The sequence below is a fragment of the Spodoptera frugiperda genome, chromosome 15, assembly GCF_023101765.2.
Source record: "Spodoptera frugiperda isolate SF20-4 chromosome 15, AGI-APGP_CSIRO_Sfru_2.0, whole genome shotgun sequence".
NCBI classification, from domain to species: domain Eukaryota; kingdom Metazoa; phylum Arthropoda; class Insecta; order Lepidoptera; family Noctuidae; genus Spodoptera; species Spodoptera frugiperda.
In genome coordinates, this window is record NC_064226.1 from 14048059 (window position 1) to 14066198 (window position 18140).

The 18140-nt window shown below is 37.8% G+C and overlaps 4 protein-coding genes across 5 annotated transcripts in view; 1 reads left to right on the forward strand and 3 right to left on the reverse strand.

Annotated features, from left to right (window-relative positions):
- Positions 1-910: 910 nt before the first annotated feature.
- Positions 911-4779, reverse strand: LOC126911464 (uncharacterized). The gene is made up of 3 exons (XM_050698648.1): positions 4258-4779; positions 3638-3884; positions 911-3549 (listed from the first exon to the last, which is right to left on the reverse strand). The coding sequence occupies exon 3, from the start codon at positions 3537-3539 to the stop codon at positions 1584-1586; it is 1956 nt and encodes a 651-aa protein (XP_050554605.1). The 5' UTR covers positions 3540-3549; positions 3638-3884; positions 4258-4779; the 3' UTR covers positions 911-1583.
- Positions 4780-5400: 621 nt separating this feature from the next.
- LOC118274060 (protein adenylyltransferase Fic) lies at positions 5401-8612 on the reverse strand. The gene is made up of 3 exons (XM_035591418.2): positions 7436-8612; positions 6853-7050; positions 5401-6184 (listed from the first exon to the last, which is right to left on the reverse strand). The coding sequence occupies exons 1-3, from the start codon at positions 8464-8466 to the stop codon at positions 6052-6054; spliced, it is 1362 nt and encodes a 453-aa protein (XP_035447311.1). The 5' UTR covers positions 8467-8612; the 3' UTR covers positions 5401-6051.
- LOC118274039 (zinc transporter 2) overlaps positions 6392-18140 on the forward strand; it is a 122717-nt gene continuing 110968 nt past the window's right edge. For both annotated transcript variants that reach the window (XM_035591388.2, XM_035591397.2), the window contains exon 1: positions 6392-6495. Coding sequence is in view for 1 of the 2 variants with exons in the window: in XM_035591397.2 (XP_035447290.1) it covers positions 6486-6495 (10 nt within the window). In the remaining variant the exon portion in view is untranslated. The remainder of the gene's footprint in view (positions 6496-18140) is intronic.
- Positions 9410-18140, reverse strand: part of LOC118274070 (transmembrane protein 205) — a 31061-nt gene continuing 22330 nt past the window's right edge. The window contains exons 3-5 of the mRNA XM_035591429.2: positions 17530-17693; positions 11690-11812; positions 9410-11040 (exon numbers count right to left, since the gene is read on the reverse strand). Of these exons, the coding sequence (XP_035447322.2) occupies positions 10879-11040; positions 11690-11812; positions 17530-17693 (449 nt within the window). The 3' untranslated portion in view covers positions 9410-10878. The remainder of the gene's footprint in view (positions 11041-11689; positions 11813-17529; positions 17694-18140) is intronic.

Here is an 18140-nt window from a genome sequence, read left to right on the forward strand (position 1 = left end):
AAAACAATATAATATTTCAAAGTACTTAGCATTTATATTTTAGAGCAAGTTTGTACTGGTATCATGGAAATGCAAATAAATAGTCGCAAGTAAATACTGGAAGACAACACAAACTATACTAGTATAAGTACACAATCAAAACATACATTATTAATTATAATATAAACGCAAAAATGTCATTATAGGAAGTTTCACTGACAATGAAGTATTTCGAATACATGTTTTCTAGTGTAAATGATCAAGTGACAGAACGATTTGTTCATTGTGGTATTAATTACAATTGTTGTTTGATATTTTACATTTCAGGGTATAGGATTTACAAAAACTCACGATTTGTGTACAGTTTTTTAACCTCATTGGCCCTTTGCATGTTTTTATTAGTAGGCGGAAAGAATACTTTCAAAAATAGTATCTTCAAATGGATATTTATTTTAAATAGATATATATAATCAAAGAACTAATCAAGTTCTGTTTACAAAATAAATACAGAACATGGCAATAAATTCGAAATTAAGTAATTACTATACAATTATAATTTTTAGTACATAAGTCAACAATTTATGGCAAAAGTATTTTAAATGAACAAATAAATGATACAATTTAGTATAAGGGTGAATCTTAGTCCGGAATATATTTTCGACGATTTTGTTGAAAAAAATAAAACCATGTGGCACAATTATTATTTTATACTAGAATCATTTCTAGGTTAATGTAAGTGAAATTGATAAAAAAGGCAAAGTTAATATTTTCGGAGATAAGTCAAATTTAAAAAAAAGCCCTGTTGATGATAATGACAACTTGTGTAAGATAATGATTTTATGTTGAGGAAAAAATGACGACTGATACGAATAATGATTTTGTGTTAATTCTAATGTTTAAAGTTACAAAAAAATAAAATAAAACAACTCAATTAAAAATCAACTCAATATTTTAATCATAAAATCACAGATAGAAAGTAGATATATGCAAAATAATGTAATTTATACATGATTTATCCTTTTTTTTGTAAATTAAGTTTTTATTTTCCCACCGCTGGCCACCCTTTTTACGGCTAAAACTAATTAAATGAACTATTAAATGTTTCATTAAAATACAACTTAAATATAAATACTTATTTTTCTAATTTCAATGGTTTTATTCTCACTTTTAAAGTAATCATATTAATTTGGTAAGATAATCATAATCGTTAATAAAGGAACATTGTACAGTTCCTGCAAAACTTGTGATTCTGATTCAGTCTTATTATCATTACAGTTTTAATTTTAATTATCTTATGAAATAAAATAAGGAACTCAATGTACAATAAACACGTCCACTAATCTGTTCAACCTAAATATAATTATTTAAATAAAACTACTTTTACGGATTTTATCGCGGTATATTAATATTATTTAATCCCGACGTTTCGGATCCTTTACGGCATCCATGGTCACGGGTAGACTACCATGGGGATGCTGTATACCGCGATAAAATCCGTAAAAGTAGTTTTATTTAAATGTCTAATATTCGCGTAAGTGTCAGAAATCAATACTAAATATAATTATTTATTTCTCGCATGAGATAAAGTTACTAATAGGAAATATTTATGGATTAGTGTTAAAATTTTGGTTTTGGTCTTCATAATCACCAATATAAAGAGAGTTGCTTTGTTTGATTTTAATATCGGAAAGAATAACTATTCTTTTATTTGGATTTTGGGTCCCTTGTTTACTATTTACCGATTTAGACAATGGAGCAACATAATTAGGATCAATGTTTTCAATATTTCCATGGCTATAATTTGGTACATTTCCTAAATCATATCCATGGATACATTTCATATCCGCATTACAATCAAAACAGCTGAGTTGTCTAAGAACTGTCATTGGAACACTTGAATCCCATAAGACCTGGTACACGGAAAGAGTGCCCTTGAAGGGTTTTAATGTTTTTGGAATTAATCTTTCTTTAGCTATAATTTCCTTTTCATCTACCTTCTTAATAATAATATTATCAATATTTTGCATTAATATATCACAGAATTGATCATAAGTACCAATATCTTTACCAAAAAGAGTCATTCGGTCAGCAGTCCTTTTAAGAACTGCTCCTACCCCATCAGGGGCACCCTTTCCGTGTCCCGCTTCAGAATAATTCCAAGTAATTTTTTTAATTTGATGAAAATCTTGGCAAATTTGTGATATTACAAAAAACATATACTTATTTCGATATTGTGATGATGGCGAATCAGATAAGAAATGTAGGGTTTCAATTAAAGGATTAATTTCAATAACGTACTGAATTAGGGGCACCAAGTGAGCCCAAATAGCAGGAGCGTCATGCCGCAAGCAATCACTAACTGTGCAATAAGACATAGGAGTAACAACACCGGAAGTAAAATTGTGTGTGTACGCCACAGACGTGTGTAAAGACACTTGTTGGCGACTACCACCGAAATGGAAAGCTTGGACTTCTTCGGCAAATTTTAGAGCATAATTTTCAGAAAAATCTACATGTAGTAATGCTTCTTGAACCGGTAAATTGTTTTTAAGAGTTTTAATGCCAATATATTGAAAATTAATTTTGTGGACATGATTAAAGAATGCTATCAAATCTGCTTCAAATTTGGTTATTGCTGTTTTAATATTCATAGTAGTCTTTAATTTTTCAGTCAACTGTTGTTTTTTCTTAGTTCCATTTTTTAGTGTAATTTCTTTCATTGTTTTCCGCCATTCGTAAAATGATACATTATTCTCAGAAACATTAAAATATTCGAGATGATTTGACGAACAAGTATTACAACTTCTATTTAAACAATCCAAATTCCTAGAGTCGCAACACAGTTTAGATAGTAATTGCTCACAAGTTCTTACATTTACTATACAAGCTCTATGCAAACCTTGTAGAAGTAACTCCATATTAAGATGTCGAGAACAGAGACAAGTATCCCTATTGGTAGGTTTAGGGAAAACTGTCCAAAAGGGTCGAAGCTTACAGAAGGTTGAGTAACTTATTTTTTTACCTACTTGAGATATAAACTTTTGATACAGTGTATTTAGTGGGGCATTCAGATACCGTTTCTGCATCTTAAGTTTATTTTTTGTCACAAACTCTTTTTTACTAGCACTTATAGAACTATTAGCATCATCGTTGTAAAATTGATGAACTTCTTCTACATATGATTTATGACCTGACATTATGCTTGAGGATGATACTCTGTTGTTACCTTGTTTTACGAACTTGGAGATATTTATTTCACTATGTCTATCCCTACTTTCTTGCACCTGAAGTTTCTTATTTAATCTTTGTATTGTTTTTCGTTGCCTTTCAATGGTCTTTTTATATTTATTAATAGTATTTATCAATACACATCTCTTTTTATACTCATTATAGCGTATTTTTCTTACTACGGATTTTATAGAAGGAGAATCTTGATGTAATGGATCGCTTAACGTTTCAGTCTTAGTCTGCCTTTCCGCGTCGTCTTTAGCCTCTCCTGAAGCTTTTATTACAACAGGTTCAAATGTCGGCGTAGGCGTCGTTTTTTCTTGTTTTTTCATTTGCCTGTACCTATATTAAATAAAAAAAAAAATCATAAGTATGTATTTTCTTTCAAAATTTGCAATTTAAAATAGAGCATTTAGTAAAATTTCAGTACCTTTTGGAATTTTCTCTCCATTTTTTTCGTTGCTCACGTTGAGCGCGAGTAGTTTGTTACTTTATAGATTTAATTTTACCTTCTTCTTTTCTTTTCTTATACTTTATACGCCTTTTCTCTTGTTCTATGGCTAATAACTCTGGATCGTTTTTTATTTCTAAATATTTTCTCTTTTTACACTCTCGTTGCTGTGCCCGACGGCGTTCTTCTACTGCCTTTATGTTCTTCGGTGGCATTTTAATGGCACCTTAAAATAAAAGGGCATCGTTTAATATGAATTATATGTTAACTTAAAAATGTGTTTGATTACGAATCATTATCCTCAACAGTTGTCATTATTTGAAACAGAAAAAATCATTATACTCTTTATTTGTCATTATACGCAACGCACATTTTGAAGCTAATGATGTTGGTGAAAATGACAAAATCGAGAAAACTGGTTGCAACTTGTCGAAACCGATAAAATTCTTCTTTAAAACACATTGATATAAATTAATTCACTCACGGTGTACAATAATAGCAAACAATATGATTAATGTGACAATTATTTGCAACAACAGTAAGCAAAAGTATAATGACTCCGTTGATAACAAATTTGTGAGAACGAAATGAAAACTTACCTGGTCAGCAAACACAACGCGTCCACTCCGTTTGAAGCGTGCAGCTCGACTGAGGGAGGTGCGGGGAACGTGCCGCAGGCATCAAACGTAACGTAGAGTAGAAAACCACAGAGTAATAATTGAAGCAATTCTTGCTGCGTATAATGATATTTATTTATGACAAACTTAAACCGTATTGGTTTCCTGTAGTAAAATTAATTAAATTGAGATAGTGCATGGTTATTAGGAAACTTTGATTATTAAAGGATGATTTGGCATAAAAAAATTAAGACGTTTAGTTTTAATTGAATTTTTTATCAGACGAAATAACCAAGCGCAGTGTTGTGGGACATGCGAGATAATGACGTTTAAGGAAGATTTTGGTTTAAATTTTTAGGTAAACTATGTTTAATGTTATTTTTTGTTTTGTAAATAGTTGTGCTGGTAATTAAAGTATATTAAAACGCTATTTTTATTAAATATAGTTTATTTTCGAAAAAGTATTCGGACTGGACACGTTTTATCCTCCTTTCCTAAGAATCACCCATAACCAGAAATAGCACACAAGTGTTTCAACTTAGAGTTGAATTTTGTCTAATACTAACTACTATACAAGACAGACAATTTGTCAACTACCGTTGCCTAATCACTCGACAATTTGTGCAATCCTAATTATTATTTAAGAAATAAATAAATAATGAAAAATATCACAGCACATACTTAGTGATGTTTCAGAATTACTAAAAACAATGTTTTTAAAGTTAGAAATGGATTTCAAATGTGGGAAAATCTATTACTCTGTATTCTTCTTTTTTATTGTATTTTTAGCACGAGAAGAGATTATTTTTTTAAATTAGGACACGGAGAGTAGCAAATCGATTACAGAAGCAAACCATAATTTGATTTCACGATTACACAACCATGCAAATGTAACATGCATAAATAAATGCTGGTAATTATGACTGTATACACGATTTTGGCATTTGTTACACGGGAAATAAAAGCGTTTATGGATCCATACATTTGTGGAAGCACTATTGTGATTCTTGCGATAATAATCTCTCTCAACTCTCAAGTGGTATGGAATTGTAAAGGAATGCGGCGACCACTCAAATAGGACGATCTCTTTGGTTAAAGTAATAAATATACAAATTATCCTAATTAGTTAATTTTTATCGTAGCCCGAACAATAAGACTCAACACAAAAATATTTCATGATATTTTGTACAATGGCTTGTTAGTAAAAAAATAAAATATCGAAATCAATTATCTAATAAGTAATTTTATACAATAAAATATTGTGTTTAACGAGTGCATGGGGCTACTTACAATGACCTGCCAGCAGGTATTCTTTATTATGGAAGAAAACATTCCTACACTTTAGCAACTAATTGAAATGCACCACATTTCATATTTAGGTAGTATTTACACACAATCAATAATTATTATGACATGACAATAATTAAAAACAAGGACACATGAAATAAAATTCGTCTAAAACCTACTTGTAAAAGACTGATCAATTTTGCTAAGTTACAATAAAACTGAGGTATCAAGGCTAAGGCATTCTGATTTCATTAGCATTAACCAGTTAAATATACACATATATCCTGTCTCACACATCTAAATCTAAACTATTGATCAGACTTCTAATCAAGACATTCAATACAATAAATACTATATAACGAATCAACAGATAAACACAACTCAATTTTAAATCATCATTTCATATTGTATTTTAAAATTGAGCGGCGTTTCTTTAATTTATACCTGATTCCTATCCGTCTTTGTAGTCCTGTAATACGTGAACCATGTTTAGAACGTGTCTTCTTCGAACCCTTCGCCTGTAAGTATGTGCGGCTCCCCAATAGCGGGCACCATGTGAGAGTATTCACTCGTCGCCCATAGATACAAGTTCAGAGTTCGTTCTGTAGATTGCGCTATGAACCTGTAAAAGAAATTAGGAAATGGAATAAGTTTAAAATGGTTTAAATTAGGAAGGTATGATTTCAATATTGTTTTGATTCACTTCGAAAATTAAATTTTTTCTAGTTATTTGTTGTCTACCCTCATTCATACATATTACATTATCGAAATGTCATTTCGTCAAGTTGTAATAGATGAGTAGTTAGAAGTGGTCCATGTGGGAAATAGTTATTTTGTAACTTCGAAAAATAAGTTGAAGTGTACAAAGTGCATTAGCTCACAGTGTGGACATAATTGTGTCTAATTAAAGAAGGTAGCGGCGGATGTTTGCAGGTATGTTGCACGACATACTATAACTATCAATTAATACTTTTGCAATTTACTGTAACTATGTTACACATGTTCAAACAGAACATACTTCGGTTTCAAGTTTGTAAACATCTAGATGGACAAACAGCAATAGCTACAAATTATATTCCTTTATGAATAAAATAATCTCGCCCACACTTTGAGTATGTCAGGAATGTGTTTAAACAGGTATTATAATTATGCATATTGTACAACAGCCTACAGGAAAAATAACTTTAATGACACCTTTAGCACTTATTTAGGTAGAAATAAACAATTTCCATGATGAAAACAAAACCTAATAGTTTTTATCTTTCTTTGTATTTACTCGTCTCAACTTACCTAACAAAAGGTCGGACATCTCCTTCATTGGCAGTTTGTAAATGCTGATAGTATAGGTGTCTATGCTGCTTAGCAATTATCACAGGTGGGTATCCAGCCTGCATCAGTAGCAGGTTCATGAGTAGTCGAGATGTGCGGCCATTGCCATCGATGAACGGATGAATGTGGACTAATTTGTAGTGAGCTAGGGCTGCATATCTGGAACATGAGATGTTATTCTATATCAGTGAGGTATTAGGAGGTTCATTTAAGATATTATTTTTCAAGCAAACTAGCATAGGACTGAGAAGGAGTTAATTAAAATACTTATAAAATAATATATAGTTTAATTTTTCACATTCTATTAACTAGATCATCATTTCATCAACAAAATGGAGTATTGATACTGTAACAAGAAAACTGAGAGCCTTTCATAACTCATAGCATTTCATTATTAGTTGTTGGCAGTGAGTCATATAACTACTGATAATATAGATATACCACTCTATACTATAAAATATTCATAACTGTAATTTGACTGTGAATGTCAAAAACCAGTTATTAAAATATAGGTAGATAATTTGTATAAACAACTGTGTCTCACCTCACAGGATGCAAGTCTAAAGCATCTTCAGAATTCAACCATTCTAGGAACTGAATCATAAGCCTCTGTATTTCCGAGGGTCCAGGAGGAATGTGGCCTCCAACATACACCTGTGTCCTCCTAAACTGACCTCCTTCTATGGGGTCAACATGACCCAACACTCTTTTATGTATCTCTAAAATGTCACCCATTGTGATTGCTCGTAAACGGTACAACAATGTCGCATTAATGTACTTCATTGCTGCATCTAGACCTAGGATTTCATTGTGCTCATCTATACTCTTTCCAGAGACAGCTACTCTGGTTTCTAAGACACTTCTTGTCTGTTGTAATGTCATGGTGTTGCCTTCAATGGCCACAGTGTGGTATATATGCTGGAAGTAAGCCTCTTTCTTAGCTCTCCGTAAAGCTGAGTTACTTTCTGGTATGGATGACAGTGCATCCCTCTTCTCGTCAATCTTCCGCAACATCTCTCTGTCCAAGTTCTCCACTATGCTGGCCGTCCTCTGTCTGTTCTCCAACGCTCCAGTGTGCTCAGGATAATTTGTTAAAGCTAATGTGTAAAGCTGATCTGCTCTCACTATATCCTTCTTGGTGTCTTCCAGAAACTCTCCGTAGTGATTCAAAATGTCTGCATGTTTCGGTGACAGTGCAAATGCATGTTGGAACAATTTCAATGCTTTGTCATCTTTACCAACCTTCTTCATTTCCAACGCGGCATTTAACGAAACGACTGCTTCTGCATCGCGAGTCTTGTCATACGGTTTCCGAGGGGGCGGACTCGGAGTTTCTTCGGGAATAGGTTCCAAATAGTTTCCATACAAGCCATCTGGTATGGGTGCAAATGGTTTCGCGAATTTTGCTTCATGGTTTAACAATTTGTGCAGCGATATAACAACGGCTAAGGTACACACCACGCTCGACAAGATTACCACAGTTTTACATCTATCTACGATCATTTTTGTGTTAATTTTTAATTTGCAACCACACTTCATGTCTTCAGTTTCGTGAGGCCTACCTATAAACAACATAATTGCGCCGTTCACTACACCATATGTTCTGTGATAAAATCTTTAGATTGACTGCAAATGATTTAAATTTCATCGTGTATTGCAATAATATTTCTAAACTCTAATAATAAAAAACCACGTAAGGTCACTGTTGACATTTTAATTTGACAGATGACAGATGCCGTCAGTGTCAATAGTGTTGCAATTATCAGACAAGAATATTTTAATAAACAATCATTCTCTAAAATATTCGTAACATGATCCCGTATTTATGAGTATTATAACTCAGGAAGATATTTTTTAAAAAAAGCCATATAAAGATAAAAATAATCAGTCGTTCCAAGGATTTCTATGTCAAACAAATTTGGTAACTGGTAACACAACTATATGACGTTGACAGTTACGTTCCAATACACACAGTATTTTTAGTCTTGTTCATCGCTTGAACACTACCAATAACAATCGAAACGAGACTACCTCGCTGGAGCGAAAATGACTGATAAGGAAGGGGTCGTGGGGTAGATTCCCGTGTCAAATGTTAAGGTTGTATATTCCATATTAATACACTTAATAGATTTATGCGTATCAGCCTCTACCCTTCGCTAAGTAAGGTAATTGGTGTTTTTTCATGTTATTGTACACAGTAGGTGTATTTGTAATAAATTGATTACTGTCGCCCACCTTTTTGATAAGAATTAGGTAGGTAGGTAACTTTTCCATTGCTACTACCAAGTGTATTTTTGGCAGTGCCTATAATTTAATTTCTTTGACATTAATAGGAACACAATACCTCTGTATTGCAATCAAAGTAAGTATAGTGTTCCCAGTTACCTACAATACAACGATTCCTGTCTTCGAGATTAGGGATCTTGGGTATAATCTCTAAATCGAACAATTTCGTTTCTTAGTAGCACTGGAAGATTGGTCCACACTAGATATTAAGTCCAAATAAATAACACAGTAATTAATCATAATAATCATTTATTTATTTTAATTTTAATACTTTTTTCGTTCTCTCACGGCTCAAATAAATAATAATTCCACACTCAGATCATTTATGAATAATAAGTAAACAATAATCACTAACAAGTATTCACATGATTTGATTAAATAAAATTTCTAACTAAACTTAGTTACAATAAAATTATATTACTTAGAACTAACTTAACAAACCCTCTGCCAATAAGGCATAAGCTGCTTGACGAGTAAAAGTAGTCATTTAATCATGTTCAATCGAAACCAACTTGATTAAATGCAATACGTTTACTCAGGTTTAATCAACGCGCGATACAATAAAACGGGGATTTAATGTTCGCGCGTAAGTTGCTGACTAGACAATCGAGTCGTCACAACGATAAAACATCGGGAACATCGCCGCCGCTGGCAGGTTCGGAAGACACATCAAACATTCCTTCGAACGTACGCAGCGCTCTGCTACAACCGACTTTGATTCGACACCAAAAACGTCGTAAAAGTTGCGTGCTCGTAACTTCCTGCGTTCAAGGAGCATTTTCACGATTCTGTGCTGCAAAATGCGTTGGCGAGAGTCTATACTACTTATCACTACACTTAGCGCTATACTATGGCAGTATTGCAGGAAATTAGAGAGCATACAACATGAGTTTCATAATATCAAGCAGCTTAGTGGGCTCGCTGCCTCACACGCCTAACCGACGGCGCGGCACTGCTAACGATTGGCAAGATTAATTCATAGATAGTGCTATCCATACTGTTAGTCCTGGCAAGTTACAATTTAATTTTCTATAAATTCGATATCGTAATATCAAGCCTTGTTTCGTACAATCTGTTATTTGCTCCTCAAATAACTCGAAAAAGGCTCGCGTTAACATCTTAATACTACGCGCGTATAGTCGCGCCTGCTTCAGAAGCTTACTCTAATTATATAATTTGGAACGATTCTCTCACAACGTTTCTCTGGGAAACAATTCGTGCGACCAGCGCCTGACACTCCTACATCCCTGCCGAGTCACTCTATACAGTTTAATACTATGATTTTATAGATAGTGAAACCAGACTTCACAGCCTGAATTGGAACTAGGACAGTAATGCATTTGTGAACGATCCTTACATTTTTATCGGTGGTATCATGCTATGTAAACTTTGATTTCGATTAACAATAACCACTACAACTAAGACTCGTGATCTATTGCATTTGTGTTTTACTTACAAAAGAAATTCTTCCATTCAAACAGAATATACTTAATCTAGTCTGAATACAAATCGATTAGTAACAAAAATATGTCCTACATGTTAGAATAGTCCAAACATATTCGTCCTACACAAACGGTAGTAAACGATCAATGTTGTATAAAACTTGTGAAATTCAACCCCTTAAATAATTTAAAATTTACACAGCATGCCAACGGGAGAGTTTAATTTATTTTCTTCTCCAGTAGTTTCTTGTATAGTCGATTAACGGCACATGGAGTCGACTATGATCATGGTGGAGTATAATGAGCAGCCGAGGGCTATCATGGTGCCCATGGCTATACTCGAGTGGTAGGCCCTGAAGGTCTTCAGGACACGAAGGTAGCGGGGACAGTGTGCGAGTTCACCTAGGATTAGGCGACCGACCTGGAACAACGAGAAAACACGATTTAGTAAAGAAAATCTTAAAATCCATTCACAAAATTGGTTTGTCTAAACATCGATTAAAAATGTTTTGCGACTTGTTCAAGGAATTCTATAAGGAAGTATAACATTAATTATTCTGATGTTTAATTGATTGAGTACCACTTAAGATCACATTCATTTTATGATATAATCGTTAAACCTACTATCGAGTTTGGCATTGAAAACGTGGAGTGTGTCGCCTAGCTGGAAGTACCTATCAGCTATTACTACATGAATAATAGTAAAGTTATTGCTACATAGTCGTATTCTATTATTTTTACGACGTAGACTAGGTATTATCACTCAGTTAGGTACTCCTCAATACTGCACGAAGCACGTCCACGTGCATATAATAATTCACTATGTAACTGAGTACCTAGCTATAAGTAATTGTCATCCAAGCAAAGGCATCAAGTTGCCATGCCATGTTGCCAAGGGAAATATATCCTGAATGTTATGCTACTTAGACATTTCATTTCAAATTCGAACGGAATTTTATGTCCGTTACAGATTTAAATTATATACCTTTTCGTTTGCTAAAGATCAAAGTTCTATTAGATATCTTTTTTACTAGTATGTGTGTAGAGTATAGAATATAGTTTGTGCTCACCTCTTGCCCGCCACCTGCAGCTTCCTCCATCTGTGTCTTGACATGCTTGGCGCGCAGCATGGGCCGCACCAGCTGCAGGCGCACGAACGATTCAATGCTGAATACGGCTAGCAGAAGTGCTAGCTGCAACAACCAGAAAAACAGACCATTAGCATTATAAAGAAAACGAAAAAAGAATAAGTAAATAAGGAACTTTCAGATAGACAGCTTGTCTTTAATAACTCCTCTAGAAACTTCTATATGCGTGTGTTGTTCCTACAATGACTTTGTTTAACCAGTGTGTGAAATAATACAACTACACATTGACCTAACTTGTCAGTTATCTGTATTACCAATCTACTTTCTCACATCCGGTTCCGACCAATAAAAGGACCATTATTATTTATAATCTGTCTTATCCAGAGCGAGTTAATCCGACCTTTGCGTTCAACCTTGCGTTTACTTAAGATTACACAGTACTTTTTATTTATTTAATCGGTCACTGAAAAAAAGGTCCTACACAAAACGTGGTACCAAGGTTTTTACCGTCTCTATGCAATTTAAAAAACTATTATACCTAATATAATAAATTTGATACTAAATTTTGTATAATAATGTAATTATGTTTAAAACTTTGCAGAATACTTATAATCAACTGTGCATTTGCAAATAACATTGTAATTTCAACATGTATGATTTCATCCATCATAATATCTATAATTGAGTATTGATATGTTTCTACATACGTTATTATTTCTAATCACGTTACAGTAAGTATTTCATAGATAATTTGGTACAAAACATAATTGCCTCATCCCCTTTTAGTAACGTACATAAGAACTATCATTAATCATAACTTTGGACAAAGGCCGTGCGAATTAGATTTCACACATTATAATGAGCAGTTAATATTTGTTCAATTACTGTACCCTGACATTTAGTAATAATGAAATATAAGTATTCAAATAGACATTAAAAAGGTAAACACTTAAATTCTAAAACCGCGGAAGGACATGAATGTTTTTTTCGTACCTATTTTGAAAGACATTGCAGTTTCAAGATGAAAAACTTATTTCGTCAATTGGAGAGGTCAGAAATAATAACTTATGCAAGAAGATATAAGGACCTAGGTACATAAGCTCCCAGCCGTGGCCTGATTTTGTCATAGAACATTCTAGGCCTTCCATTATCATAATATGAAATGTTAATAAATTAATTCCAGGGCTCAATAAATCCTTGTAATTGATAGAATGTGTGAAGACCCCGCTGGAGATAACGGGTCGTAATGTGTCCGGACATTTAATCATTTGATTTATGCTTGGTACATAGCATACGTTCTTATGAAGCTAATTGGCATCAGTTATGAAGTTGATTGGTACCACAAATGGGGAATAAATTCTTGTATTTATTGCTAGTAAAACGTCTGGTAAATTAGGTAGAGGTTTTCTTGTTATGACTTAAAGGTATGCTCGTAAACTGCCAGATGTGTTTTTTATGAGGAAAGCTGGAAAATTTTCAGTTATCAGAATTTCATCTGCCAATTTTAAAGTTTCGTTGTGTGAGCATGTGAGAAAATAATATTCTTGGTTTCTTTCGATTTCTACTTTCTCATGTTTTATAATAAAGCTCTGCTCACTTTTCTATATTTCTTAATTTTAACTGTACACCAAACCAACTTTTACTTCTCAAGCATGCAAAACGTACAACAATCAGAAATTTTAGGAGGCTGAGTCACCCTCGTCCGTAGGAGAGCACCCAAATAAAAAGGAAACCCTACACGTGGCCTCTGGGTGGTGCTAATCAGGTGACACTCTGGTGGTAGGCTTCGGCCGACGGCATTATAACCACCCACCGAGCAAAACCGTGTCGCCAAGCGGCCTAGCCGTGTTCCGCCACGATGCTCGGTGAAGCCGTATGAGAGGATGGGTCGAGATGTTTGCTCCACTATGGGTAGACCGATCTGGCGCGCGCTGGTGTAGCTTCATCGGGTGGCCAGTCGCGGAGGGTAGCGGGATCCGAGGCACGGTGCACCGTTGGCCGACCGCAGATAGTTGGGGGCCCAATTAGCGTGCTAGCCACACGTGAAAGGCTGCCCCGCCATCTAGCGAAAAATCCCATGGATACGCCATCGTGCCGGTTGGCGACCGGACGAGAGGGCCCGATGGCTATCCATGGGGGGGCTCGGACGTCCCCGCAGTCTCCAGGCTGGCCTCCTAATGATGTAGCTAACTGCGGCGCGCGTCTGGGGTCGCCTGTGTGGAGGAACATTTCACTGCCATCCTCTCAGCAACCTCATACTCATAAAATGAAAACAAGAGCAAAGAAAAGGGTTCAACAGCGGCTGCACTCCTCTCCCTCAAAGTGCACCTCTCAAATATTCGAGGCTTGCACTCAAATATCAATGCGGTCCATCACCACCTAGAGACCGAGAACCCCACGCTCTTGTTTCTCTCGGAGACCCAGATCAGATGTCCGTCGGACGTATCATACCTGAACTACCCAGGCTTTTCCCTGGAGCACAATTTCGTTCCCCGCGCAGGCGTATGCCTATACGTCCAAGACGGCATCTGTTACCGGCGTCTCCGAAACTTTGAAGACCCCAGTTTTTCAACCTTGTGGATACTGGTGGACACAGGGATGGAGAAAATTCTCTATGCCTGTGTCTACCGGTCGCACAGCGGAGATTTGGAGACGACCAGATTAGCTCAACACCTTGTGGAGACGGCGGATGCGGCTCGGCAGAGGTACCCTTCGGCCCAGTTGGTGTTACTGGGGGACTTTAACGCCCATCACCAGGAGTGGCTGTTCCCATACCAGTGCACTGACCATGCTGGGAGGGAAATGCGTAAGCTTGCGCTAACGCTTGGCCTGACCCAGCTGGTCCAGGAGGCCACAAGGGTGCCCGATGTCGACTCGCACACTGCCAACTGCTTAGACCTTCTGCTGACAACTGATCCAGACAGCTACTCGGTGTCAGTTTCTTCACCCTTGGGTAGCTCTGACCACTGTCTGGTGAAATCCGTATCCACGTACTCCCCACCGGATCCTTGTCCCAGAGGATCTCGGCGGATGTGGCGGTACAAGTCAGCAGATTGGGATGGGATGCGATCTTTTTTTGCATCCTATCCTTGGCGGCCTGTCTGCTTCTCTACTGAGGACCCGTCAGCTTGTGCGGATGCCATAACGGGGGTGTTGCGTCAGGGCATGGAATACTACATTCCATTCTCGGATGCGACATCTTTCGGTGGGACTCGTCCATGGTTCGATGCCGACTGCAGACGTGCTGAAGCGCGAAAGCATGCGGCATACTTGGCATGGGCGGATGCCAGGCGTCGTAGGGCTGACGACATTCTTCAGAGGAAGAGAGCCTATAACCGGGCTGCCAAGTCATGCAAAAAGGCATTACGGATGGCTCGGTTCAACCACATTGGCCGAATAGGGAACAAACTGGCTTCTTACCCAGCGGGTAGTAAAGCGTTTTGGTCCCTGGCCAAGGCGGTTGAATCGAACTTCTGCCGCCCTTCACTCCCACCTCTCCTGGGGCCTAACGGGACACTGGCACACACCGCGGTAGAGAAAGCGAACCTGTTTGCTTCTCTATTTGCGGAATCTTCACGTCTTGATACTGGTGGCGCTTTGCCTCCTTCTCTCCATAGAGTTTGCGAGACGAATATGTCAAAAATTCGCATACGACAGAAGGAGGTATATAAGACGTTGCGTAATCTTGACGTGAACAAGGCCAGTGGCCCCGACGGAATCCCGGCCGTGGTTTTAAAAATCTGTGCGCCTGAGTTGTCTCCAATCCTGACACGCCTGTTTCGACTTTCTTTGGAGACTGGTCAAGTGCCGGTTGCATGGAAGCTAGCCAACGTGCAGCCTGTGCCCAAAAAAGGTAGTCGTGCCGACCCTAATAATTACCGGCCCATCTCGGTCACGTCCATACTCTGCAAGAGTATGGAACGTGTACTTAACAACAGGCTCCTGGCATACCTTGAAGGTAACGACCTCCTCAGTGATCAGCAGTATGGGTTTCGCCGCAACCGATCCACTGGGGACCTTCTTGCGTATGCCACCCACATTTGGAGCGAGGCCATCGAGAAGCACGGGGAGGCAATAGCGGTCTCTCTCGATATATCGAAGGCCTTTGACAGGGTTTGGCACGACAGCCTTATCGGCAAGCTTCCTGCATATGGACTTCCCGCTGATCTGTGCAGATGGATTGCAGACTTCCTGAGGGATCGGTCAATTCGAGTAGTCATTGATGGCTGCTCGTCTGACCAATTTGGCATCAACGCCGGAGTCCCTCAGGGGTCAGTACTTTCAGCAACGCTCTTTTTGCTGCACATCAACGACCTGCTTAAGCCCGGTATCTTTGGGTATGCAGATGACAGCACAGTTGTTGAAAGGTATGTGTCCGATGCGCGGAGTAGCGGAACACAGATCCGGTCTCTAAGAGAATCCATGGTCGAACGGTTGAATTCGTCCTTGAAGGCGGTTTCCGATTGGGGTGACGCCAACTTGGTCAAGTTCAACGCTACCAAAACCCAGGCGTGTCTATTCTCTGCCAAACGGAGTCAATTTCCGCTGGCTCCGACTTTCCGAAATGTGTCCGTTCCGGTAGCGGATCGTCTTGAGCTTCTGGGCGTAACTCTATCGCCAACGCTTAACTTCGGCTCTTATATAGAGTCGAAGGCGCATCTGGCTGGTAGGAAGTTGGGTATCCTCTCGAAGGTGAGACGGTACTTCACACCGAAACAACTGCTGAGCCTGTACCAAGCGCAGGTTCGGTCATGTATGGAGTACTGTTCTCACCTTTGGGACGGCTCGGCCAAATACCAGCTGGATGCGCTCGAACACATTGAAAGGCGTGCCAAGAGGCTCATCAATGACGATGCGCTTGTGGAGGCCCGGCTTCAAAGCCTTGAACACAGGCGCAAGGTCGCAAGCCTTTCCGTTTTTTACCGGATACATTTCGGAGAGTGTGCGGGGGAATTGCACAACTTGATTCCCCCTAGTCCTTTTCATCATCGAACCACAAGACAATCGGCGAGGCGTCACCGCTTCATGGTAGATATCCCACCCACTCGCACGAAGCGCTTCGCTTCAAGCTTCCTTGTGCGAACTGCTAGGGAGTGGAACTCCTTGCCGGAGTCTGTGTTTCCTGATGGGTACAACCTGGGTGTCTTCAAGGCCCGAGTGAATAGGTTGCTTATGGGCAGACGTGCTCCACCGTAGGCCGTATCATCACTTACCATCAGGTGAGATAGCGGCCAAACGTCGACCCATTAAATGTAAAAAAAAAAAAAAAAAAAAAATGCATAATTTCAATTAGTGTCAATGACAATCAGTCAAGTGGCAAACTGCATTGGCGCCATTTAATATATGCCTGCATTATTATTTACTTAACAGTTTATATACTTGTCGTTTAAGTAGACTTCTGACCTTTTGCTCATGTGTTAAATAGCACTTCGCTGGAACTCAGAGCTGTGTGAGTAAGTGCTAATTTATAGGTAATGCAGCCAAGAACTGAAGACGTGTAGGAAGAAAGAAAAGCTTCTTGTTGTTTGCTTCAGTTCCACGAAGTAGCAAGTCATTTCGTTTTTGCACTACTAAGAGTTGTTTGCCGTGTAAATGGGCGACGATACCGTTGTAGAGATCATTGCAAGTCTATAACTTTAGCAGATAACTGACAAGACAAATAAGACAGTTTAATTTAAGAGTACACTGCAGTAAATGCGTCTCACGCATTCTATATCGCAACGTCAGTAAACACCGTACTTTAAAGTCGACTAGGACCTATAGACAATATATTTTTTGACCCTCACTTATCCCTTTAGCATTATGTAGGTTTAGATGCTCACCTGTACCCACGAAGTATGTTCAAAGTGTGTGAGGCACTGCGTCCTGTAGTAGGCGATCAGTGCCAACAGGCTGATGACCGCGTTGAAGGCGTAGTACACGGGGAACAAAACTGTTTGCACTCGGCCGAACTCGTGTCGCGGCAGGTTGAAGTAAAGGACTATACCTGTGGAAAGAGAATAACTCATTAGTATTTAGGATTCTGCAGAAATGTGAACTTAAACGTCTAATTCTTAAGATATAAAATAGGAATGGCGGTTTCAGTTACTTTAATTACAGTTTAGATTGAATCTACCGTGATATAATTTGTAATGTAGTTGTCCAGTTTCACCGTATCACGTCCGTCAATTCATAAAAGTTATTTACCTTTTTGACTAACGTCGTAATTTGGAAAAACACGGATGCATTCAAATACATTTTCCTCGACCTAAAAGACTATCAGTATCTTCTGTTAGCTTTGTCTTATCTACACATGTATTATGATTGATGATACAGACTAATATTGAGTGAAAGCACTCATGCACTCGATTTGAGAGTATCTACGTCATTCTGTGTGAAAATTTCCATGTGATTCCTGCGTGTTAATGTTCCCTAGGAGACTACATGGGTTAAT

Bases quoted from the DNA above. Each gene is read 5' to 3' on its own strand.
- LOC126911464 (XM_050698648.1), bottom strand. From the start codon at position 3,539: ATGAAAAAACAAGAAAAAACGACGCCTACGCCGACATTTGAACCTGTT.
- LOC118274060 (XM_035591418.2), bottom strand. From the start codon at position 8,466: ATGTTGTTTATAGGTAGGCCTCACGAAACTGAAGACATGAAGTGTGGT. The intron at 7,051-7,435 runs GTGAGACACAGT...CTCATGTTCCAG, and splicing joins TTAGACTTGCATCCTGTGAG to ATATGCAGCCCTAGCTCACT. The intron at 6,185-6,852 runs GTAAGTTGAGAC...TTTCTTTTACAG, and splicing joins GATGTCCGACCTTTTGTTAG to GTTCATAGCGCAATCTACAG.